The 25,270-nt window shown below is 41.3% G+C and overlaps 1 protein-coding gene across 1 annotated transcript in view; it reads left to right on the forward strand.

The window, feature by feature from the left end:
• The first annotated feature begins 1,631 nt into the window (after window positions 1-1,631).
• trim71 (tripartite motif containing 71, E3 ubiquitin protein ligase) overlaps window positions 1,632-25,270 on the forward strand; it is a 31,900-nt gene continuing 8,261 nt past the window's right edge. Inside the window, exons 1-3 of the mRNA XM_029443092.1 lie at window positions 1,632-3,440; window positions 16,594-16,761; window positions 20,111-20,245. Coding sequence (XP_029298952.1) covers window positions 2,706-3,440; window positions 16,594-16,761; window positions 20,111-20,245 — 1,038 coding nt within the window. The 5' untranslated portion in view covers window positions 1,632-2,705. The remainder of the gene's footprint in view (window positions 3,441-16,593; window positions 16,762-20,110; window positions 20,246-25,270) is intronic.

Raw genomic sequence — 25,270 nt, forward strand, 5'->3', positions numbered from 1 at the left:
TCAAATGCTGTGATTCTAAGATGTGAGATGGCTGGATGATGAATGTGGAGAAGGATGCAGGACTATTGCTGCTGAATAACAACTGAAAAGGTTTTGAGATCATTTCCAGAGTTTTACAGTTTTTTCAAAACAGCAGATCAATACTCCTCGGTATCTCAGGACTCTAACCTTAGCTTACTCTGTGCTGCACAAACCACTGTTTACTCCACCATACTGCATGTTGTAGTAGTGCGTCAGAGAAATTATACATTTCCATTCGGTTTTATGTATTTCCAACAGCTGACTGGCCATTTTCTTTTAGTATTAGGCGACAAAATGAGCGTTGTTCTCATTTAGAGTTTAGTAAATCAAATGTAAACATAAAACAATGAATAAATAACTTAATTAGTCAATATGCATACACTATTAACATTACTGTTTTCTTTGTAATACTGTTTGTTCTTATTGCTTAGTTGTAAAATAAGTAATCTTATTGCATTTCTTTGTATATTTTTACATCTCCATCAATGTTTATATGTTGCATATTTATACTCTGAAATGTATATACAATCATATTTGTTTTATAGGATGTACTTACCAAATTAATAATTTTTAGATGCACACTGTAAGAAAAGATGCCGAATATCTACTCGTCTATCTACAGATTACAAGCAATATTATTAATTAAATATACCTTTGGTATTGAATAAATATAAATTAAATGAGACCCTTCATAGTTATCCTTTTGATATGAGTAGATTCAATTAGAAAACAAAAAGGAATTAATTAACAGTTAAACGAAAATAGAGTTGATATGAAAAACAGAAACTTATTAATGTGTAAATCTAGTAGTAAAAATTATTAAATATATATATATACCAATAAAACATTGAGTGAAAATAAATCAGTGCATTGATTTGAATTTATTCAATATAGTCAATTCAATTTAAATATTTAACAAACTCAACTGTTAATGAAGAACTCTTCATTTTATTTTAAATGTTTCTAAAACAACTCAAACAACAACAACAACCAATAAAGAGTTCACTGTCACAGTTGTATTACTTGTACTACTTTTTAGTGTTTTTAGGTTTGAGTGTCTTCATATATTCATTAAATTCACCTAAAAATCCAGTGAAATTGGGGGTAACTTTAGTAATTTTGCATTTATGTTAATGTTCGATTTATATTTAATAATTTTACAATGAATTCAATGTAATATGTACCATGGTCAAATGTATAATGACATTTACATTCAATTTTGATATTATGATTAGTTTTTTTACACAATATATAATATTTTATTCAAGTCCAATAAATAACTGAATGGTAAAATAAATGTATTAAACATTCTGGTTCATCATTGGAAAAATAAATTAGTTTTCAACATATAGAAATACAGATTTGTCCAACTTTAATGCATACCCTAATTATTAAATCTTATTGGTAATACAGATTGTGTAAGGTAATAGCCATGAGTAGCCTACCTTTAAAAATATCGTCCCAAAAAAGCTTTTCCTCTGGGGTGTGTCCATCTCGTCACTAATAACCACGGAATGGCTCGCTCGCACGCACGCGCACACGACCACACTCCCCTCACTCACGGGAACAAGCGTTCGACGCACACCCCTCTCTACTCCCTTTGGCGGAAGTGGGTCCATTTTTTCTCAATCGGATAAGAGCGGCTCGAGAAGCTGCAGCCCGAATAACACGTACCCACGAGAGAAACACTTTATGTTTATGTTCATGTTAATTCACCGGAGAGGAAACAACGGCAACGACAACGAAGTACGCGACGCAATTCAGGTCCATACGGTCGTTGGGATCGAGTTTTCCCCGGTTGCAGGGCACCGTTTTCCACGCTGCCAGAGGAAAAAACCCTGCGCATTCCTGCACGCAGAGAGCCAGAGAGGGAGCCTGGACGACAGACTAAGCGGTCGAGGGGAGCAGAAAAACGGCCACTTCACGAGGTGGACCGGTGAATACACTCCCTGGAGTCTCGTGAAAGACGCCCTGTCTGATGTTTGGGCTCCCTGTGTTTTGTTTTTGATGACCCAAGGCACACTATGAGATTGTTGCTTTGATGAATAATTTACGGTCTCGCGGTCCGAGGCTCGCGCTGCGACTACCAACCGACCGTTGGCGGCGCCCGACGCCGCCTGAAAGCCCCCCGACCGTGGACTAGAGAGGGAAAACACAACGACGACACGGGTCTTAATTGGAGAGCAGAGAAGAAAATAAAATTATAAATTGATAGTCGTCTTGGTGCTGTTTTGTAGCGCAGAGCCCCGTAGTCATGTTGACGAGTCGGTTGGGGAGGAGAGACGAAGCCCCCAGTACTTCGACGCCGAACCAGTGTCTGTCCAGTTTCGGGTTTATTTTATGAGCCTCCACGAAGCACCATCGGACACTTTTTCTCGCCCATTGTAAGCTTTCTGGTCTTGTTTGAAAGAGTGACACAGATGCTTCACCCACGCCTTAAACAACCGAATTGATGTGATCATAACAGCCTAAGTATTTTTCTTTTTGTTACCTCAGAAACTATCTTTGAAGAACTGCCTACCTCCTTATTTTGCATCAGGTCAGAGCTGTATAATACAGAGAGAAATCTGTAAGTCGATGACTCTACCTCAAAGTTTTTTTTTTTCTTCAACACTACGGGTCGATGTGACCCCAAATAAATACCTCAAATTCATCGCTGCGCATGTTGTGAACTGAGCCTGCAGATGGCTTCGTTTCCAGAGTCGGACCTGCAGACCTGCCCACTCTGCAAGGAGCTGTGTGGCTCCTCTGCTCCTATTTCTTCCAGCTCTTCTACCTCTTCATCTTCCTCACATACGTCGTCCTCCTCTAGCCAGACCACCAGGAGGCTCCACGTCCTGCCCTGCCTCCATGCCTTCTGCAGGCAGTGCCTAGAGGGCCAGCGTAGTCCCGGGGACCCACTGAAGCTGCGTTGCCCCACCTGCGACCAGAAGGTGTGCATCTCGGAGGCCGGAGTGGACTCCCTGCCTTCCTCCAACTTCCTCTTCAGCAACCTGCTGGACGTGGTGGTGAGCTCTGAGGAGCACATTCAGAACAAGAATGGCCACCACCACCGGGGAGGCTTAGGTGGAGGTTCCTCTGGCTTCCATCACCCTCGTAGAGGCCTGCTTCACCCTAACCACCTGGGAGAGCCTCAGTGCAGCTCCTGCGACGAGGAGAACCCAGCCACCTCCCACTGCCTTGACTGCCAGGAGTATCTGTGTGACAACTGTGTGCGGGCACACCAGAGGGTGCGGCTGACCAAAGACCATTTCATCGAGCGCCTGAGAGAGAACCTCCACCTGGGCCGGATCAACGTCAATCACAATCCAGGCAAGCCAGGGGTGTCGGTATCCCTCACCCAGTCTCTGCAGAACAACTTTTCCCTGCTGTCCCTGTTCCAGGACCACATGAGCTTCTGCCAACACCATGACAATGAGGTGAGTAAAAATACAACTACTGCACCTGGTAGGACAGAAGACGTGGTATCCATTCATGTGAATAACTCATATTAGAAATACATGTGAAATATTATCTTTTCATATCTTATCTATTTTTGACACATTTTGTGTTGTCCTTGCACTGTGGCGTTGAATGTGTAATTCATTCATTGCACAAACACACGCATTATGTGTGTAGTATAGAACCATACTGGGGGCCATATGGCCTTGGGTTCAAAGGGAGCTGAGTGGCTCTTCACCTAGTTCCCTGGAGACGAACAGGCACGTGTGCTGAGCTGGATTTATACACACACACACACACACACACACACACACACACACACACACACACACTGACCCTGCGTGCACGCACACACTTATAAGCATAGACACATGCAGAGTCTGGTTAATCTGTACCACACCATCCATTCAGGGCAGAAAGAGGCCCCTGTAGCACACATGTTTCTATGACTGTTAGAAGTCCTATCCATGGACACATTATGGAGATCTAGGTTTTCTCTGATAATGAGAAAGACAAGTTGGAACCCAGGGCCCAAAGGGCTTTTTTTTTTTTTTCATGTGATCTGGGTAAAGTAAACTACAAAGGCATGTAAAACAGGAAACCAGCCTTTTCTTGGTTTTTGTCATATGGTCAGGAAGAATAACAAATAGCATTGGTAGGGGGTCTTGGAATGTCATTTTTGTACCACTTCTGGTTTGTGTTGAGGAGCTCAAGAAGTTTCTCCCTACTGGTGGAGAATACACGTCTTGCCCACAAGAGCATGAATAAGAAATTATTTTGTTTAAAATGATCAAAAAGATGGTCAGGTAAGTTAGCAAATGTTGAGCGCTGAGATCACACGCATCAAATCGTGTAGTACTATTGCAAGAGTTAAGGCCGTGTTTACCTTTTCACATTAGCAAACTTGGGTTACACATTAATCTTTCAATTTACAGTAGCATGTGTACATCTTCTTGCCTGTCACACAGCTAAAACCTTGAGACGCGCCGTGATGCAATTCATTGTTAACTGAACCTTGAAAATTATGCTGGCGCGTCCCACTGTGATTAAAGACTCAAAATACATCCAGTGGTGCGACATGGAAACATCGACTTTATGAAAGTATCCTCTGTCGCACGACCCGGTGACAACCTGTCGACGCGTTTTGATTCCCTTGAGAAGCAAATAGTTTCTTCTTCGCTCAACAACGCAAAATCATTTTAAACAAAATTGTTTGAAGAAATAAAGTCAACATCTTCCTAACGCTCTATAATATAGGCCTAACTTTTACAAGTGTCCAGGACTTTTATAAGAAAAGCAATGCATGCGTGTAAAGTAGGGTTCAGAGTTTTTTAGTGTTCGTTAAAATGTGCTGAATGTATAAAAATGCACCAAATGAGTAAATCTGTCTGCAGTTTTAAAGCGCCCAGTTCACATTTCCAAATAACTTCTTGCCCCTCCCCATCCATCCATTGCCAGTAAATAGGTGAGCCCAGTTTTCCAGTAAGGGCTTCATTTCCCAGTAATGCCTTACTCACTTTGTTTCAGCCCTGGGGGAGGGAATGACACAGGAGAAGGCTAGTCTTTCTTTACCTATGAGCACTGAGCAAGCAGTCATTGTCCGTCACGCAGATTCACATCCATCATATGTTATAATGGTTCCTCATATACCCAGTCATTCTGTTTCTAAGACCAGTTAAGATTTTCATATTTGGTGATGACATGTCAAGTGGAAATTCTCTTTATCTCAGTATATCCTTTTTGTACCATTAAACCCTAGTTTGCTTATCCAATGCCAATTAATGTACAAGTTTCCATTTATTTGTGTAGGAGCCAGTATAGTCCTGTGCCCGAGCATGTATCTAACTTTCCAAAGGCGCCGATCCGTCATTCACGCCCACTCAAACGTCGGGTTTGAACTTCTCTTTCATCTCTTCTTCTTTTTTCTTTTTGTTACACTACTTTTTCTGTCACTTCACATGAACAACAGAGTGCAACACTATGAATTCAGAAGAGAAAATATGCACAGGCATTTAAGCGTTATTGCATCTCCCTCTTTCTACATTACGGGATTTATTGTTTTGTTTTTTACCGTGGTATTTGATTAGCATCCAGAATCCCTGGTGTTGGTATTGACGACTACATTTCTGGTATTTCTTAGTTAGGAACAACTATTAACACTTTTCATTGCTGACGTGGACGAACAACACGTCCTATGAACTAGTTCTGATTGAGTATAGCCCAGCCCTGGTTCATTCAGAAACTTGTCATATCCTAAAGTTGGCTTGCTCCCTGACAATTGAAAGTGGTTGACATATTGTCTCAAACTGTTGTATGGGCAGCAGGAACAGACCGTGTTACTATTTTGAATGCTATTGTCCAGCAAAGCTCCAACCAGATATTTCTGTCATCTGGTTTTATGGATAGAAGGAGCTGGTTTATTGGAGAGGACAACAGAGACCTTTGTTTCAAGAGGAAGTTTGTTGCATGCCGTAAGGGATCTCATCAAAATGGTTTTCTTACAGTGCAATTAGTCTCTAATGTCAGTCATCCTTTTAAATCAGATTGTCAGTATCACAAAAACAGTTGGTTCCATGTTGATTTGAGTCTTTGGAATATAGACTAGTCTGCTGACTAGTTATGTCCTCTCACGCAAGCCCAGAAAAAACATGCCTATCTGCAGTCAGCTGGCCATCAGCTGTAGCCTTTGCTGTGTATTAATCTCTTAACACAAGGCACACTTTTGTCTGGGCTACTTCATTGAGGTTGCCGTGGTGTGTCAGGGCCCTCATTCCGTTAGGGAGCAGAGTTTCATCCAGGAGCTGGGGCCTGTCCCCTCTCCAGTGTTATGTGAGCCTGCCAAGGAATTTCTCCTCCTAGGAGATTGGTAGTGACGATGGTTTCTGCACAAACAACAGAAATATTTTGTTAGTTAGGTTATTGTGGAAGTGTTCAGTCCCTTGGGTCGAGAAGGGGTACGAGAATAAAACAAATTCAGGAAAGGGTCAATGAAAACATGACCAATTCCTCACCTCTTTTAAGATGATTTTTGTTGGCCCACAAACATAGTCTGATGCAATGGTCATGATTTGGTAAAGGGAATACATCTATAATTTCTAAAATGAATCTGCCTGCATTACACTTTGGTGTTTCAGTGCCCTGCTATTGTGCATGACTATTCAATATATGAACCATAATTGATGTCGTTAGAAACACCTGTTCTTTTCCTGCTATTACAAGATCAAAATGTCTTTTAAGTCGAGCCTGACGAAATGATACAGCGCAAACATTAGCATCACAGACTGACATGATGAGGTGCTTCACAGCTCCGTATTCTGGAGCTCCCAGTTTAACTAATAATATTTATTTGATATGTTCACTCTCTACAAGTTGTTGGACATGTGGGCTTTACTGCCTCTGCAAAATACGACTCTCTCTAGACCCTAGATTTGGATAAGCAAAAACTGTTTTAGGAAAATAATTGTCTACAGCTAATAAAACTAGTTTATTTTTCAACTGGCGACATTGGCACTTACTGTAAAGTAGAAGGCCCCTATAGAAGAACATACATCGATCCTGATTTAGTTTTTTTAAGTTGGAAAAACAGGGATGGTGATACTTTGTCAGGGAGGGACATGCAAAATGTCTCTCTTCATATTTTAACTTCATCAACCATAATGGAGAGAGAGGTTATGTTTGTTTTTCCCCTTATAGAGGCCGTGGAGTGAATATCACATTTATTTGCTTTGGCTTGAGTTTTCTCTCAATTCTTTGCACGCCGATACATCAGTAACCCATTTTCATTGTACACTCCTCAATTGAAGAGGATTAGGGAATGCATCAGAAATTGTAAAAACTAATTGATTTGCGAATGATGGCAACCGAAAGATTGACTGTGAAATGAAGGGTATCAGTCAGAAGATAAGGCTCTTTAGGCAGCAAGTGGGACCGCTACCCACTGATAAGAATATGTAGGTTGTTGTGCGTTCCATGACTTATTATGTTGGACTACTTAAACAGCATAGATGTCAGTTGTTACTCATCTGAAGAAGCACTGGCGGTCGGGGAGGGTCTCGCATGGAAATGGAAAATTGGATTACATCAAAAGGGTGCCCTCAGCTTGCTGTGATGTCAGCCCACCAACCTACAAATGCATACACAGCTCCATCTGAGAGACGGCTAATGATATGATAATCCTACAAAATGTCACTCTGTTCTCAAGATGAAATTGTTATCACCATGACTACATGCCTGGCTGTGCACGTGCGTGGCTTCTTAGCAAATAGTCCTTATAAAGTAGGGTTGGGGGGGGGGGGTTACTGAAGCAGACCGGGAGTGGACAGAAAGTGGTTGCTGGGCAATGAGCGCATACAATACATTGTGTTCATAAGGATGAGGTGAAGTTGAACTAATCAGTCCGACAGCCTACCAATGCTCTTGTATCTCCTCAGGGACCATTTTTGTCTAGTGTTAAAGTAATGAAGACCATGGGATGTTCGGCTGCAGTGGGAGGTCTAGGAATTTTATTGGAGTTTGTCCACACATTTCCACAATTCTACTTTTTCTTTGTAAAGTTTTACTGCTCTATTATCTAGTTCTGTAGGGGAAGACGATCACTAGAAAAGTATGCCAGGTTGGCTTTGTGATCACCAGTTTTACTCTCCTTTTCTGGAGCTCACAAGCAGAGAATGTTTGTAAGGAAACCTAACCCAACACTGACGCTGATACAAGGCCAGAGGAATTCCTGTAACTTGAGTTTATACCTCCTGGGTTCTCTTTTCCCCTTCTCTCTCTCTCTCTCTCCTCTCTCTCTCGCTCTCGCTCTCCTCTCTCTCTCTCTCTCTCTCTCTCTCTCTCTCTCTCTCTCGCTCTTCTCTCGCTCTCCTCTCTCTCTCTCTTCTCTTTCTCTTTCTCTTTCTCTCTCCTCTCGCTCTCTGCTCTCTCCCTCACACACTCAGGGTATTTCCTCTGCCGACTCCTGCCTTTCTCATCAGCGCTCTCTGTCTGCTCTGTCAGAGACAATGGGCATTATGGATGCAGAAAGCCTCCTCAACATGATTAAGCAGCTGTTGCTGTTGAGGGGCAAGTGATTACATTTCATCACTCCTGGAAGTATCTGTGTGAGTGTGTGGCAGCAGCGTTTTCCTTTCTAAGAGTATCTCCCATCTGTAGGTAGTTATCTCTCTCTCTCTCTCTCTCTCTGTGTGTGTGTGTGTGTGTGTGTGTGTGTGTGTGTGTGTGTGTGTGTGTGTGTGTGTGTGGCAGAGTTAGATTATATGAAGTTGTACTTCCAGAGTTTTAATGCACAACATGTGCCCAGTAATTAGAGAGCATTCCCTGTTTCCTGTGTGTTGTGAATGTGTTTCATGTAGACTAAGGGGGATTGTGTGTGTGTCCTGGCTTTGATGTCCATTTGAGGACTTTGGGCCATATAAATTTAATGTATAGAAAGAGAGGCATTTATCACATTCTTTTTGACAACAGGATTTAAAACCCATTCAAAAGCTGGAACCTGCCACTTCCTCCTCAGTGGTCGGGCACAAATGGGGTTTTAATTGGCCATTATTTGACTCAACAGGATTGCGCCGTTAACACATTTGACGTTAAAACTCTCAACCCTATTTGGGGGACATTGCACAGCTTCCAGCCATGTTATGTCCACCATAAGTGTTAATATTAGGCCGAGGCTATGCTTGTTTGTTAGCAGATGATTATTATTATTGTTATTAGGTGCGATAATCAGTTGGCACAGATGCAGAAGTAAAAGGAGCCAGTGTGTATACGATGCGCAGCCATCCGTTTCTATTGGCCGCAAATGATCTAGCAGACACTTGAAGCGTAGTTGATTTGTGTAATACATTACAGGTCATGCTCTGACAGGCAACAGCACTGGGTGAAAACAAAGTATTGCAGCATCGGTGCAAAACAGTCATCTGGCAAGGTGCTGCGTTGGCCACTCAAATATGTGCTAGCACATTCCTAGTATATTACTTCAATACGTCATATGTCTGCTGTTTACCTCTTGATCACCTAGATGGAGGATAACACGTTTGTAGCCTACCTTCCTCATAGTTATAGGAACCACTGTGTTGTGTTGTCCGATTAGCCTTCAAACTCATGAATATATCGCTCAAACCGGCCACCCTGGATCGCATTTCATCGTTCCACTGGTGCCTTAAATGTTATGGCAATTTAACAGCAGATTTATTAAAAGATCTACACTGGATTACCTCATAATGATAATGTATAAACATAATAATCAAATATCGTTTCATTGTTTTGGCTTTTACTTCAGGAATTGGCTTTTTTTGGACGTTGTAACATGGTTTCTTTATATTACGGGTAATGCTACATGTGACAGGCATTTGCTCATGTTGACGTTTCAGCTTACTTGTTTAACCAGGCCACTTCCTGTAAAGGTCATGCTATTTTGGCTATCCGGTTTAGAATGCCGGCCATGTACATGTGTTTGTGTGCGACAAACAGGCGATGACAGGACACAGCGTTGGACAAAACAATGAATGTTTGTTATCTGTCTTGCAAATGTAGCACGTTAAACGTGCTGTTTTGGGTCAGTCTTGTCTTGGACTGAAGGTCATTAAGCGTGTGGGTTGTTTATTATGCTCTGTAATGTCACCAATGTAATGTAACCAATGTAATGTAACCAAGAATAGCTGGTTTGTGACTGTATACAGGCACACATTTACATCTCAGCTGCTCCACATTTCATTCACACAGCGTCTCCATTTCACCCCTTGTTTGACCCCCGCTCTCATGTTTCTCTCTCTTTCTCTTCTTCACTTTGTTATTGTTGTTCAACTTCTTTTTCTCTTTCCCTGGATTTTTATCTACACCCATCTCTCCCACCCTTTCACTTCCTCGGCTCTTTTTTTTTTTTTTTTTTTTTATTTTTTTTTTTACTGCTCAAGTAATAAGCGCACGACAGTCAGTCACATGCTCGCTGGCTAAGTAGGCCAGCTGACTGTGGTTTGTTTTCGCTCTGGGGCCATCCAATCAGACCGCCAGCTTGCAGCCACCGCCCCCCCATCGTATCTGGCCCAGTTTCAAAACATCGGCAGGCATGTCTGTGTGCGAGTTGTGGCCGTGGCAACAAGCCAACAGGGGTTGCCACGAGAGGGCGGGACAGCGGTGGAGGAGGAAGGAAAATAGCAAATGAGAGAAGAGCGATGGAAGGAACAGAGAGGGAAGGGAAAAACTATATATGAGCAAGATATGGAGGGTGTTTGGAAAAGATTAAAGTGAATTCCATAAAGGGAGCTTTGTCTGACAGATGGTGTTCCTGGGATTGCTGGGAATGTTGGGATTGGGTAGTCCACAGATTATCCAGCCTGGACATACCAGACTGGCTTAGAACGAGTGCTGTCTGTTCGACCTTTCATAATTGAAGTTACCTTGCTAATCTTGCTCTCTTTACTTGGCTCTCTCTTGCTATAACACTATAATGGATTCCTCACAGACATATTATATTATAGATGCTTTGCAGTCTTAACTAACGTGACTTTTACTCGTAATGGAAAGGAATCCCCAAAGTTTCAACTTTGTTTACGACACTTTGACTGTAAAAGAAAATTCATATTCTTTATCTTATTTTAACTAGGTTTGAAATATATATTTTTTTATAGATGTTATCATCTAAATGCAATCTTATGTTTTGAAGATACACAAACTGCACAGCCACCTATTCTAACCTGGACTGGCATGATTCCAGATGGGGTTATGACTGAGTAGCGCTCTCCCCTCCCTCATTACTAACTTTAAAGTCCCCTACTCAGTGGCCAGTAGTCGTACGGGACACCTTTCATGTGAAATTCTAAGTAATTAAGTGTGTGAGAAGCAGGGCATTGTAAAAAGTGCATTTTATGCTCAATGACTCTACTCTAGATGGATACATGTTCAAAATAATGGTTATTTTAAGGAAACAAATGGACTAAGTAAAGTAAATAGTGCTTTACACAAGATGTAACTGTTTCTCAATACCTTTTTAAAATGTGTTTGTCTAAAGATACTAATTAATAAATAATACATTCTTAAGAAAAGGTATATATTTTTTATTTTATTTTTAAATTATTTTTTAAATTATTATTATTCAGGATTTTCTCTGAAAATGTATTTGTACTTGTAGGTAAAGGTATGAAATTTATGTAGTTTTCTTTACAGATCAAATCTCACTACCCTGAGCCTCTGCACACTGCTGCTGGAAGAAATAAAATCCCAGAGGAAACACAGTGTGATCTCATCTCTAAAAATAAGCTCTACTTACTATAGAATGAGTCGCTAACAGTATCATCTTTCCAAAATAGCATATTTTATTAATTTCAGTTGCTTGTGCATATGAAATAATACTAAATGTGAAATGAGTTTTTCTTGCGTGTGACAGACGAGGTATAGCGTAAAATGGAAACAGAAGAGAAATGGCATTTGGACACGACATTGCAGATGATCGGAGCGTCTCACTGTCTGTGAAAAGTGGTTTAGGTTCTTTAAAAGGACGTGCATTTCACAGTTCTAAGAGCAGCCCTGGTTTTTCTGGCACTACAGTGTGACATTTCATGGCCCTTGTCCCTTCCCCCCACTCGGCTCTGCACACGCAGGCAGTGAGTGCTGCACGGTGTGATTTTACTGGCTAGTTGAGCTTGTGCCCTCTCCCCCAGTTCCCAGTACCTACGAGGGAGGGAGGAGAAGGGGGCGGATCCTACTGCTGCCTGCCCACACTGTGAGCAGAAGGCCAGTCTCACACCCATCAAGCATTTATCCTAAGGATGTTCCCCTCACAATTTCAGTATTTTGCTCTTGACAAGCTAGAGCATGGTGTGATACGGTCATCCCCATTATAGCAGGGACTCAACTTGCTTTGCTGTGGGGCCACTTCTGCAAAGTCCAGGGGCCAGTTAGGACATTTGGGGCTTAGGTCGGTATTTTGTATGCACTGTGACACCTCATTTACATTAAAAGTACAACAAAAATTCAAATATGCCTGTTCTTTGTAGGGCTTGTGTTTCTCTGCTACTTTGTGATTACTGAAATGAAATGATTGTACTTTCCATCATTTATTTATTTATTTATCTATATATGTGTATATAATATATTATAATATATAACATAAATATAATATATAACCCTTGTACTGTGGTTTTAAGCAGAGATGAATGACTAATAGCCTATTTTTCAGTACTAGCGCACTAGCAGTATTAGTCTGTTTGACTCTATGGCTGCAGCTAACAATAATTTTCATTAATGATTGAACTTTTTATTTTATCTTTAAGGTTATATCTGTTATATGCTTAATCTCTAAAATGCCAAGTGCCCAAGGTGACGTCTTCTAATTTAATTGGACCAAAAACTAAAAGATATCAAATTTACAAAGAATAGAAACAAAGATCAGCAGATCTACAAATGTATTATTAAAAATGTTTTTTTTTACATATTTCAATGGTTTTCAATGGAAATAAGATGCCAGCAAAAACAAACAATGGTCCTGAAATTCTTATGGATTTGAATTTTTTAAACGCACACAATAACCCCAACGTATGTGAGTGTGTACAAATGTAAATTCATAATGAGGAGCGTAATGGGCAGAGAGGAAGAAGGAGAAACATCCGGTGCACTAATGAAATACAATAACTCACTTCCCCCGACGTAGCCGAGCCCAGCTGTGCAGAGCTTTATAGCTGGCGATTGCATGTTTGTTACAGCCCCTCCCCAACGGCAAAAACACAATCGAGTTTACTTTTCACTTTGTGCGCCTATGTTTGTATTCTGTTGTGCATTTTGCTTGTTTATTTCATGATACAATAGAATACGATAATACTTAATTGTCAGATCGAGTCTGAACTGTTACTATTAAGAGAAGCAGATGTAGAAAGGTTTCATAAAAATAATTTATAAGCATGCAAGTACTTACAAAGAATTGTGTTAGAGCATGCGGCATGTTATTGTGTAATGGAGATGCTTTCTGTTCACCTCTGCCTGAATGCCGCCCCTCTAGGGTGTTGTCTCTGGAATTTACAACTTTGTTAGCATGACACCACGCCTATTTTTAACGTCTTTTTAAATTCGGTTTTCACATTTCTGCGTCACATGCACACTGGATGTTCCTGGTGTGTTCTTGCTTGTGTGAGTGAAGGTATCCGGCGTGTCCAGTGCATGGCATGGCTGTGAAATTCCTGGTCTGTTTTAGTACCATATGTGTAACGTAGAAGCTGTGTTTTCTGGCTTGCAAAGAATTTGGCTTGTGTGTTGTGCCTTTTTTTTTAATACAAAATTGTGGCAAGTTACTCAAAACGTGTGAATGATGGGCATTAGAGAGAGGCAGATAAAGACAAGAGGCAACGGGAGAAGAAACAGCATCCTTCCATGAAGACCTCAGGGAAGAGCCGGTATCCTGCGTGAGTCAATAATATTGACTGGTGTTCAAAGAGGCAGGTGTGTTATGTAATCTACAACCTTGTGTGTATGAGTGTGTTCCACCTTAAGGAGCCTTGAGCTGTTTATGGCACATGCGCAGTATCAGAAGCCTGTTGCAGCTATTTGTCATAGGATCTGGTTCCGTGAAATAGGACTCCAATGTTTTTAATAACCGTCTCCATGGTCTGCTCTTGTTTTTCATTTCCACCGACACAAATAGTGACTGTAAACATGAGATAATACAATCAAAAGATATCATTGATTTCTGAATGGTCCATATGAAATCTAATGGATGTTCAAATTAATCAAGATTTTTCTTTAATGGTCAGTTTTTTTTTAATAGAATTTAATGTTTTGCGTGTCATTTGTATGGTTGTATTGTGTTTGGCACAATGCCGATAGTTTAGTATGTAGTCAGGACTCCAGGAATAATAACATAACAGAATAAATGGTAGATAGATGCTTATACTTACGTTTGCTATCACATCAAGTGCACCATACAAATCACCTTTTGTAAAACGATAACAAACTAATATAGTGATTGTATATTTTACAATATGTTTGGTAATTGTGAAAGCATAAATAGTAGTGAAGTTCACACACTAGTGAAAACTCCTTGATAAAACCATGCACTAGTGAGTACATGCACGCACACAAAGTATTTATATATAAAGAATCTTAGCAAGAGTTAGTCGCTATAGAGACAACGGTTAACATACCAACTTTGGGATGTAATTTACAGTGTTGGTATTATTATTTTGGTGGCCTGCGCATGCAACAGTGGCGGGATACAATTGTAATTACCTTTTTAGATTGTTAGTTTTGTAAGACTTAATCAAACTCCTCCCTAAAAGGAGGTTCTAGGCCTATAAACCTCACAAATAGAAAGTAAGCAAGTCAATGTTTTCATGTCAAGATCCACGTTCTTATCACCATAAAAATGTATAATTGTCAATATTGGACCAGCTTCATTGGATGATCTGAGAGCTGCAGCGTCCTGTAGATACCATGGGTCAATCGCTCACGAGAATCCATCCTATCTTTGCACCATCACTCTGCCTGTCCCTCACCCCCAACTGCCTGTGTCCATCATCTCCACTTTCCTCCTCCACTCTCAAGCCCAGCTGCATTCCTTGCTTTTGTGTGTCTCGTCCCCTTGGAATTTAGGAGATGGGGGGTGGGTTAGGAAAGGACTCGCGGGGAAGCGCATTGAGTGACAGAGCAGTGCAGACACTGTGGTAGAAGACACGGCTCAGCAGAAAGAGAGACACTAAAAAAGACAAGAAGAGAAGGATCCAAGAGAAGCTTAAGGGGAAGGCATAAAGCAGGAGGAAGTCAGATAAAGGGGGGAGGTGTGTTTGTGTCTCATTAGATTATGCCGCTCCCTAGGGGAACCGTCATTATTGATGGATTGATTGCAGGCCCCTCCCCATCCACTCAGGTCTCCTGCTATTGGAGGCCATTAATCTGGTGTCTCTTTGGGATATGATGGCTAGTGCATATTTAATTAGCCTTCCATTACAAACAATCAGCATTGAGACGAGGGGTTTAAAGCAAAGCTCAGGTTTTTAGCAACAAAGGTTAAATGACGTTTTACCTCCTTATCCCGAGGGACTAGGATCAGGGCTGCTTTTACTTCATCCGTTATATATAGATATAGATATAGATATAGATATAGATAGATAGATAGATAGATAGATAGATAGATAGATAGATAGATAGATAGATAGATAGATAGATAGAGAGAGAGAGAGAGACTCTCTCTCTGCTGTTGATTTGTATTTATTATATGTTCACTTCAACATGTGTCACATAAGAAAAGGGGCGAAAATGAGCGTGTGTCCCCCCCGGGTGTCATGTTTCCAACACTGCCGATCACGCCGATATGTCCCCGCGACAACTGCAGAGTCATTTGTCCCGGGAATTAATCCTGATTGTAACCTTTCCCACTAAAGACAAAAGCCAGATGTTAGTGGGTGTTTTTCTTCATAGTATAACATGGCATACATAGGTGTATAATTCAATCTCTTCAATCCCTTTATGGCCCTCCTCCACAGATGTTAAAAGTTTGTTCACAATGAGTATTGATCTAGTTTTGGTGGCCTTTAGTCCCTCTGTGCTACGGCTCTGTGTTTTGGAAGAGAGAAACTCTCTGGGGTGCTGAGGCCTGTATGAGCCTCCCTGGAAACACATGCATATGGATGACTTGCTCAGCATTCATGGTCTTTTCTCATTAATTAGCTGTGTGTGTGTGCGTCACACTGATTAATGCTTTCATCCTGCCAGTCACATTTTATTGTCAACCTTTCGTGACTCGCAACAGTAAAAGACATTAATTTATATAGAGCTGAGTCGTCCTCTTGCTAAGTCATAGGAAGAGGGAAGATGATGACAAAATTACCATAGGTCAAAATCGTAACTATTTATTGGGGTAGTGGTATATAAAATGTAAAATTCCTTCATTATTGTTGATTTCGGGTCAATTTGGTATATTTTTGGTACAGCATGGCATTTTTAGTCTTGCACTTCTGTTAAAAGCCTTTGACAGCGTATATACGGTTAGTTGATGATCCAAAAAAGTGTAAACATCATTTTGTGAATATAGCTTTAAGAAATCTTATATGAAGACCCGTCTTTACGATCTGCACCATCACAGCGCGTGCTGTTTCAGTTGGTACTATTTGTAACACAAAACTGATTTGTCCATCCATCTCCCTGTTTTCCCAGGTGTTTCTGTTCTTCTGTGAATCCTGCTCGGTGCCTATCTGTCGGGAGTGCAGTGTGGGCCGTCATATGGGCCACACCTTCGTTTATTTACAAGATGCTGTACAGGACTGCAGGGCCATCACCATCCAGCTGCTGTCGGATGCTCAGCAGGGACGTCAGGCGGTGCAGGTGAGCCGACAGACTTATTCTCAGGGGTGATTTGTTTGTTTTACCCCTTAGAGGTGGAACTAATGCAGCAGTATTGAGACAAACAAATAAAGGTGCTTAAAATAATATTTAGTCTTGCATTTTGTTAAAATGTGAAAAATCCTAATATACATGTAAGAGAACATGGCCAGTGTTCTTATGCATCAAAAGAAAATATCTCAGCTCATCTGCATGATTTCTTCAAGGTCTGATCCTTGTGAAGGTCAAACCACACAAATCAACACTGCATCCATTTCCTAGAGAGGCCGAGGAGAAGCTGAGCACAGCAGCTGTGTCTTTCCAGCACCCCTCATCACAGAGCAACCGAGAGATGATCAGCTTGAACGTGTTTGAGATTGACCAGTCCTGGGCTGCTGGGAAGCCTGAGGTTAGAGGTGTCCAGCTGGCCCTGAAAGGGGGTGGGTCACATGGGGTGAGGTCTAACGGGGGCAGGGCTGAAGGTCGAAGAGGTGGAAGAGCGGAGAGGGGGATGGGGGAGGGTAGATGAGGTATTTAAAGGATTTTAGAGAAAGGAAAACTCCCCTCCTCTTTCAAAGATGTGGAACACTTTTACCCTCCCCCCTATTCACTCACTTGCCAATCCACTCACTCTCCCCTCTTACTCTCACTCCCACACAAACGCACACACTGCCTGCCTTCAATTACGTAACTATAGATTGGGTGGCAGCTTCCTAGACCCCCCGCTTGAGTCCAGTCGAAATAGTGACAAAGTAAAAGAAAGGATGAGAGGTTTCACTAACAGTCTGATAACTGCCTAAACAGTCTCGAGCCCCTTTCATATCTGTACTTCTACCGGAGCTACTTCACTTTCACTGGTCTCATAGCTCTGAAACAGCTGTGGCAATCACAGTCAAACGTGATAACAAAGGTTTAGCAAACAGAAAGATTTACCTCAGAAATGTTTGATGTTGCAGAGCGTCGATTCAGGACGAATTTTGACCTGATGTTAAGAGATCATAAAAGCTCTTTACGTTCATACTGAGGTAGACATGAATGAGTTATGTGCTGAAAGTGGTACCATTAATTATCTCCAGTGTTGTCTAAGGTGCCTGGAAGGTGTGGTTATGCATTGTTATGACCTCTCCCGTAACATGAAATACTAGCTGTTCCACTACGGTCATGTATCTCCTCAGCAGAGCTTGACCTTTGTGTGACTGGGTCTCACTTTGTACCTTAATGGACGGGTACTTATGTCACTGAGTGTTCTTCAAGTTCCAAGATATCACAACACTTCTCAGTTAAATGCCAGACACCAGGCCACGTGAAGTAAAGTTTAAAACTAATACCACAGCACACATTTATTCTTGACCAATGAGAGTCAAATCAACTATTCAATAATTAGTTTAATGAAAAGCAGCTGAGTCATAAGGAACACGCCTACCATCTGGCAATATATTGGTGTTTGTTCGTTTTGTTCCAGGTCATCATGGGAGTAAATGCTGACGCCAGATAATATGCAAACACACACACACACACACACGCGCGCTCCTGTCCCCTGAGGTCTGAAATTTCCGCCCACTCCACCATCATTATCTTGCCTGACCTCCGACCCCGGGCTTGTGACCTCCTGGTTGGCCAGAGCTCCTTCCCTCTGCAGTTTGATTGGTCAGTTTGACCCTCTGGGAATGTTGAAGGAAAGAGAGAAAATGGAGATACTGAGACGGAGAGGGAAATTATGAGACCAAGAAGCGGAGGACATCAAATAAAGTGTGACATGGAGAAACTGAGCTGGAGCGAGGGGAAAAGAGAAAAAAAATCAGAAGAAGAATTAGTCAAATGACAATTAGGGTTGGACCATTTGCATTTTATAGGATTACACAGAGACAACTGGAGAAAGGTGTTGGTGGTGGCTTTATATTTTACCCTGCCTCTTTCGTCACTATGCATTGATAACACGCCCCCTATTCTTCCAGGAGTCCCTCCCTGCTGTTCTCTCTCTGGGGGCCTGATTTATTTGACCCTTTAGCTGCTCACCTCAAATGGCCAGGCGAAAGACAAAAAGGGCCCTGCTGCCAGGCTTTGTTCCTGCAGGGGTGCCGTGGGGGTGGACGGTATACGTCTTAAGACAGAGGTTGCAGATCATGACCTGTAGAGGTTTAGGTGACCTTTGATCCCTGTGGTCGATATCACAAAGGAGGCCTTATCCCACCTCCCCGTCGTCCCTGTGAGGTCCGGTTCATTCTGTGACCTCCCAGAAAACGCCTGATAAAACGCAGCGAGGAAAGGGAGGGAGACAAAGATGAAAATGTGCATTTAGCCCTAATTGTGGGTTGTATAAGCTAAAGCCTTAAATGTATGCCATACAGTTGCATTTCCATGAGCAAGGTAATGAAAAGCTTTGGTGTCTTCATTTCATTGTACAGAAGCCCTGATTATATATTTATATTCTTTGAAGTGACACCAGTTAAAAGAGATTCTTGTTCAGTACATACAGTCTACAAAAGTAACATTATTAGCATGTTGCTCTGTACGGCTGGTTATTGTTTAAAAATACTTCATTATTCAATGAGTGGGTTTAAAAAATATATATAAAAAAAATATAAAAAAATAAATATATATATATATATATATATATATATATATATATATATATATATAAATAAATAAAAAAAACACATTTTAATCCTTTTTTCCTATAACAAACTGCTAATAAAGAACATTGCTTAAAAAATAATAATTATAATAATACTAAATTATGATGATAACATTGAAAAATGAAGATAATAAAAATAAAGATTTACATAATAATAATAAAAAATACGTATACGCGCCTAAGAATCTGCAATGCCAACTTTTAATTCTTAATTGTATGGACACTTTTCAGAAGGTTCAATGCTGCACTATGAGGGGGAAACTGTTTCCGAATTTGAATTTTAGGCCTGAGTCGGGTTTAAGGGAAACAGGAAGTCGCATCATTCTGTGTGGTTTGAAGTGACTTCCTATTCCTGACCCATGTTTCCCTTTCCCCTCTAAAGTAGCCGCCAAACGTGAGAATAGAATAGATCCCAAAGCGGAGCAGGTGTTTGTGTATTGGCTTGCCAGGAAGATGTCACATACAGTGTCCTCTCTTTTTAATGTTTCCTGGTCCTCTGCATCCTGTTTCTGGGGGTCATCTGTATCCCATCAGAGTAATAAAACAGACCAGGCGGTGGTGTGTTGGCGCATTTAGACATTCCTGTCCACTCATTTGTCACGCTGCAGTGAGAGATAATCATGCATCTTTGCTTATCCTCAGCTTTCATTTTCTGCATCACTGTTTGCTGTTTGTGACACATCAGTAATGTCGCATGTTTGTGTTTTGTTTACCCAGCTAAGCATGGAGAAGGTCCAGGCCATGGCAGAACAGGTGGAGATCAAAGCCAAGGTGGTGCAGACGGAAGTGAAGGCGCTTGTGCTCAGACACAAGAAAGCTCTGGAGGAGAGGGAGTGTGAACTACTGTGGAAGGTGAGCGGCTGCCTTCATCAGCGTCATGTCGAGTCTTACACTGGGAGGTTTTGTTTTGGTCCGTGGCCTCAATTATTCAGGTCAATTTGGCACAATCGACCAACAACCATCAGACGCAGCGTGTCACCCAAGTGCTAATGAAGTATCCTCGAGTACTGTTATTGTGGCGTTCTCATTGCAGACGTGCTACGATTATTCAAATAACTGTTTGGTTGAGTGAATTACCAACTGTGACCGATACATTTAAAGACAAACAAACACCTTTGAAGTGTTTGGAGGCTTAAGACAATACAATCTAAGATGGGGTTCGATACAAATCCAACAATCGCTTCCATATGAGAAAAATACCACACATTTACTTTTTAAGATAGCAGTTGTAGTCGACGAACGTTAGCCAAAGCGTTAGCTAGCTTTGTTTTAGCCACCAACTTAAATTCATGTACCGATGTAAAACACCTCGCAATGTATTTCATAAATAAAATGGACCTGCTACATGCCTGTCTAGGAGGAAGAGAGCCAACTCGGGATCAGTGAATCCATTCAAATCCACAATTTAATAAAAATTACAATAAAAAATCTAAACCTTTTAACGTGCTACTCAAATGTAAACATAGGCTCTTCCTGTCTGCTTGCTGTAAATCGTTTATTCTGATTGGGTATTGGCCCCGATGATGGGCATTAAGAATAACTATACAGAAATAACAAATGTTCTCGCTGCTTACGTAGGTCGGTATTAAATTCAAGCGGTTTAATCCATTGTAGTAGCTTTAAGCTAAACAAAAACAAGGAGCAAGCTGCTAACCTGGGAGTTTAGCAGCGCTTCAGGAACCTTCTGCAAGGGCCTCCCAGGTTTAAGGTTTAAGGTTTGGAGCCCCTCGCTTAACCGCGCTTCCAAAATCCCCAAGCCTTTGGTAATGAATAAATAACCACATAAAAAGGAGACTGTACTACCTGCATGGCGTTATACCAGTCAAGTCTCTAATACACACACACACACACACACACACACACACACACACACACACACATGCAAACACACACACACACACACACACACACACACACACACATGCAAACACACACACACACACACACACACACACACACACACACACAACATCTGCATCATATCAATTACAACTGAAACCAGATAGTAGAATGTGTAAATGTGCATTTATGTACATGAGCAAATGTGGGCCTTACAGAACATAACCGGTGATTTATCCGAACACCCACCAGTGTACCCATCTCTTATTTCTCCTTTTCTCCTGAGAGTGGGCTCTGTGACATAGTAAACACTGACCTGCGTCTTACTCCCTTACATCTTACAGCTCGTGTGTGTGTGTGTGTGTGTGTGTGTGGGTCAAAGTGTCACCAAGAAGGTTTTCACTTACCCATGTTCCCTCTTTAATCCTTTTTACACCACGACAGGAGTCTTTATCCCTGCCCTGATAAAGTCATTACAGGCAAACCATAGCACCCCCCAAAACACACACACACACACTTTCCTTTTCCTTGCAAACTGACTTACACATGTTTTATGAATGCCGGTGCTTTTAATTTCGCCTGTACTGTGTAAGTGTGTAACTAAGTGGTGTGTTGTGAGACAGTTTTGCAATGTTAAGTTTTGTGTGTAACGTCTGCAAGGATGAAGACCACATGTTAAAGTAGGACGGTGTACTAATTATTTTGTTATTGGTGTGTATCGAGAGCTTTATACCCGTTAAAAAGGGCTGAAACAATTGACCCTTTGCTAAGTCTTGCTCCTCAAATGCAGACCGGCTAATCATAGTCCAGCTCCGACCAGGGTCTGACAAATATACGGCTTTACTTCATAGACTCTCGTGCAATCATCAGTCTCTGTCAGTTAGTGGCAGTGTGTGCAACCAACAAAGGGGCGGGGCTTAGTGAAGGGTCACATAGTACGGAAAATGAATCGGCAACAACAGATTAGTAATTTAAAACAAAACATCTTATTTGAAGAGGGCACCTTGGGTTCTGAGATTGTGTTAATTTAATAATAATGTTAATCATCTCTATGACACCCTGTTACCCTCAACTACATTCTGTAGAGAACAGTGTCATCTGGCAGGTCCAATATTAACGGGTTTGGTCATTTCAGCCCAGTAAAAAGTGGCGTGCTGTATCAGTACACCGCTCTCCTCGGCTCAGGAGCGGAAAGCTTACAAAGTTCAGCTTTACAACGCCTGAATCGTACGAGATATTTAAATCTCTCAGCTCGCACCTCCTGTTCTGCGAGCCTGTGTTGATGGCCACCTGTGCTGACGGTGTTGTCAGGAAAACAGAAACTGAATCCAGTGAGGCGCTCCGCAGTGACTCAGCACTGTGGCACTAACTTAGAGAGAGTCATGGCTGTGAGATGAAGAGCAAAATACTATAATGTGACTCATGGGTAAAACATTTGACTTGAAAGAGTGTGAGTCTGGGCGTGTCTTGTGAATGTGTAGCACAGGAGTTGTGCTAGCAGGTGAGGTTGTAGACTTACTGTCTCTCTGGTTTTTGCTCTTTGAACTCTTTGAAATACAAACCAACTCGACCCAACGAGTGTTTTCAACTGAGGAACTCTAACTAGATGTCTGCCCATGAGAAAGCCTAACTTGACTCTTTTGTCTTCAGTGGCTATAAAGTGTAACTCGAGTCTCACAGATGCAAATTTCAGTTCCATTTATGCCAAGAAATAACAAAAGGGCCCTCTCTTTAGGACTCTTTGTTTCTTTCAGAGCCCCTCCCTGCTATCAAAAGTCCTTCTAACCATAGAAGCAGTCAGGCTATTGTGTTTTACTCTTTGTTAGGTGACGCTATATAAGAGCCCAATCCATGCTTCTCAGGTTCTCCCACCCTCTTTAATGCTTTTTTCCTCCCTGACTGTACTGTAACTTTATCTGGCTTCTAACAGTAAAAGTGTGGTGGTTAAGTGAATTTCTCTTCCACCGCAGTAATACTTTTCATTCTTGTCTGCTGCAGACATCTATTTGGGATAGTGTGCTTTGTTTGAAGAGTTGTTTGTGTTGGTCAAGTAAGAAGAACGACGGTTGCAACAGTTGCTTACAACTGGTTTAAGAGATGTTAAATGTGATGCAAACTCTCTTAGCTTTTATAAAATATGCACAAATGATGCCCTTCCATTTTATGAATATTAACAAATATGTAAAATGTCTTAATGTATAGTGAGAGTAATTCATTCTGTAGGGTTAAATTGAAAGAAAGCCACATAAATAATCTCATTTGTGTCTTTTCAGTTGTAAAACAAACTCCCCAATAAAGATTATATCCATATTTACTGTTTGACAATCAGAGTCCTTAATATTTATTACACAGCATTTAATGTGAAGTGATGGTTCTTAACAAGTCCTTTACTTTTTGATTTGAATTTATCTTCAAACGCATTTATAACATATTTTATCATTCTTGTAATTATATCAGATTATTGACACATGTCTTCTTCTTCTTCTTCTTCTTCTTCTTCTTCTTCTTCTTCTTCTTCTTCTTCTTCTTCTTCTTCTTCTTCTTCTCTTCTTCTTCTTCTTCTTCTTCTTCTTCTTCTTCTTCTTCGGCTTCTTCTTCTTCTTCTTCTTCTTCTTCGGCTTCTTCTGACGGCTTCTTCTGCGGCTTCTTCTTCTTCTGTGGCTTCTTCTGCTTCTTCTTCTTCTTCTTCTTCTGCTTCTTCTGCTTCTGCGGCTTCTTCTGCTTCTGCGGCTTCTTCTGTGGCTTCTTCTTCTTCTCTGGTTCTTCTTCTTCTTTCTTCTTCTGCGGCTTCTTCTGCTTCTTCTTCTTCTTATGCTTCTTCTGCCTTATGCGGCTTCTTCTGCTTCTGCGGCTTCTTCTGCTTCTGCGGCTGCCTTCTTCTTCTTCTTCTTCGCTTCTTCTGCGGGCTATTCTGCGGCTTCTTCTGCTTCTTCTTCTTCTTCTGCTTCTTCTGCTTCTGCGGCTTCTTCTGCTTCTGCGGCTTCTTCTGCTTCTGCGGCTGCTTCTTCTTCTTCTTCTGCGGCTTCTTCTTCTTCTGTGGCTTCTTCTGCTTCTTCTTCTTCTTCTTCTTCTTCTTCTGCGGCTTCTTCTTCTGCTTCTTCTGCTTCTTCTGCTGCTTCTTTTGCTTCTGCTGCTTCTTCTTCTGCTTCTTCTGCTGCTTCTTTTGCTTCTGCTGCTGCTTCTTCTGCTGCTTCTTCTTCTTCTGCTTCTTCTTCTTCTTCTTCTTCTTCTTCTTCTGCTTCTTCTTCTTCTTCTTCTTCTGCTGCTTCTGCTTCTTCTTCTGCTGCTTCTTCTTCTGCTTCTTCTGCTTCTTCTGCTGCTGCTGCTTCTTCTTCTGCTGCTTCTTCTGCTGCTGCTGCTTCTTCTGCTTCTTCTGCTTCTTCTGCTTCTTCTTCTTGTTGTTCATCTGCTTCTTCTTGAATATCTGACAGACTTGGCATGGTCAGCACATTGCTGCCATCCTGTGGGCAGACTTGGTATAGCGGTACCAGGATATTAGTTTAATTCCACATTCAATTTTACAAGTAAAATGAAATAATCATGTGGAAGAACTGGTTGCAAATTAGGTTAACGACTCAAGAAAAGGTGATCTAAATGACTTAATTTTGAGCCAACTCACCTATGAAGTCTCATCATAATCCTGTAATCAGTAATAATCCAAAAGAAACACTTCCTGTGTCATTGCAGAGGTCCAATAGATCGTTTCCAGTAAAAATATATCCATCATGAACATCAAAATACAAAACAAACACAAAAATATTACATAAAATGCTGTTTGTACTTCACTTACTTTGTGTCGTTACTAGTGACGGGGAATATGGGTATATAATAGTTATTTATATCTCCAAACGCACAGCTTGTGTACGCCTGGTGTTATCTACTCTTATCTACATCTATCTGTCTAAGTTCAGTTTTTGTGCTTTTTTCTGACATTTTAACCTGAACTTGGTAACACTTGATGCTATGTTCCTATTGTGTTTTCCAGCTCATGACTTCCAGCTGTACCCATCTTCAGGCATCTTTTTCAACAACAAACTT

The sequence above is a fragment of the Cottoperca gobio genome, chromosome 11 (assembly GCF_900634415.1).
Source record: "Cottoperca gobio chromosome 11, fCotGob3.1, whole genome shotgun sequence".
Lineage (NCBI taxonomy): Eukaryota > Metazoa > Chordata > Actinopteri > Perciformes > Bovichtidae > Cottoperca > Cottoperca gobio.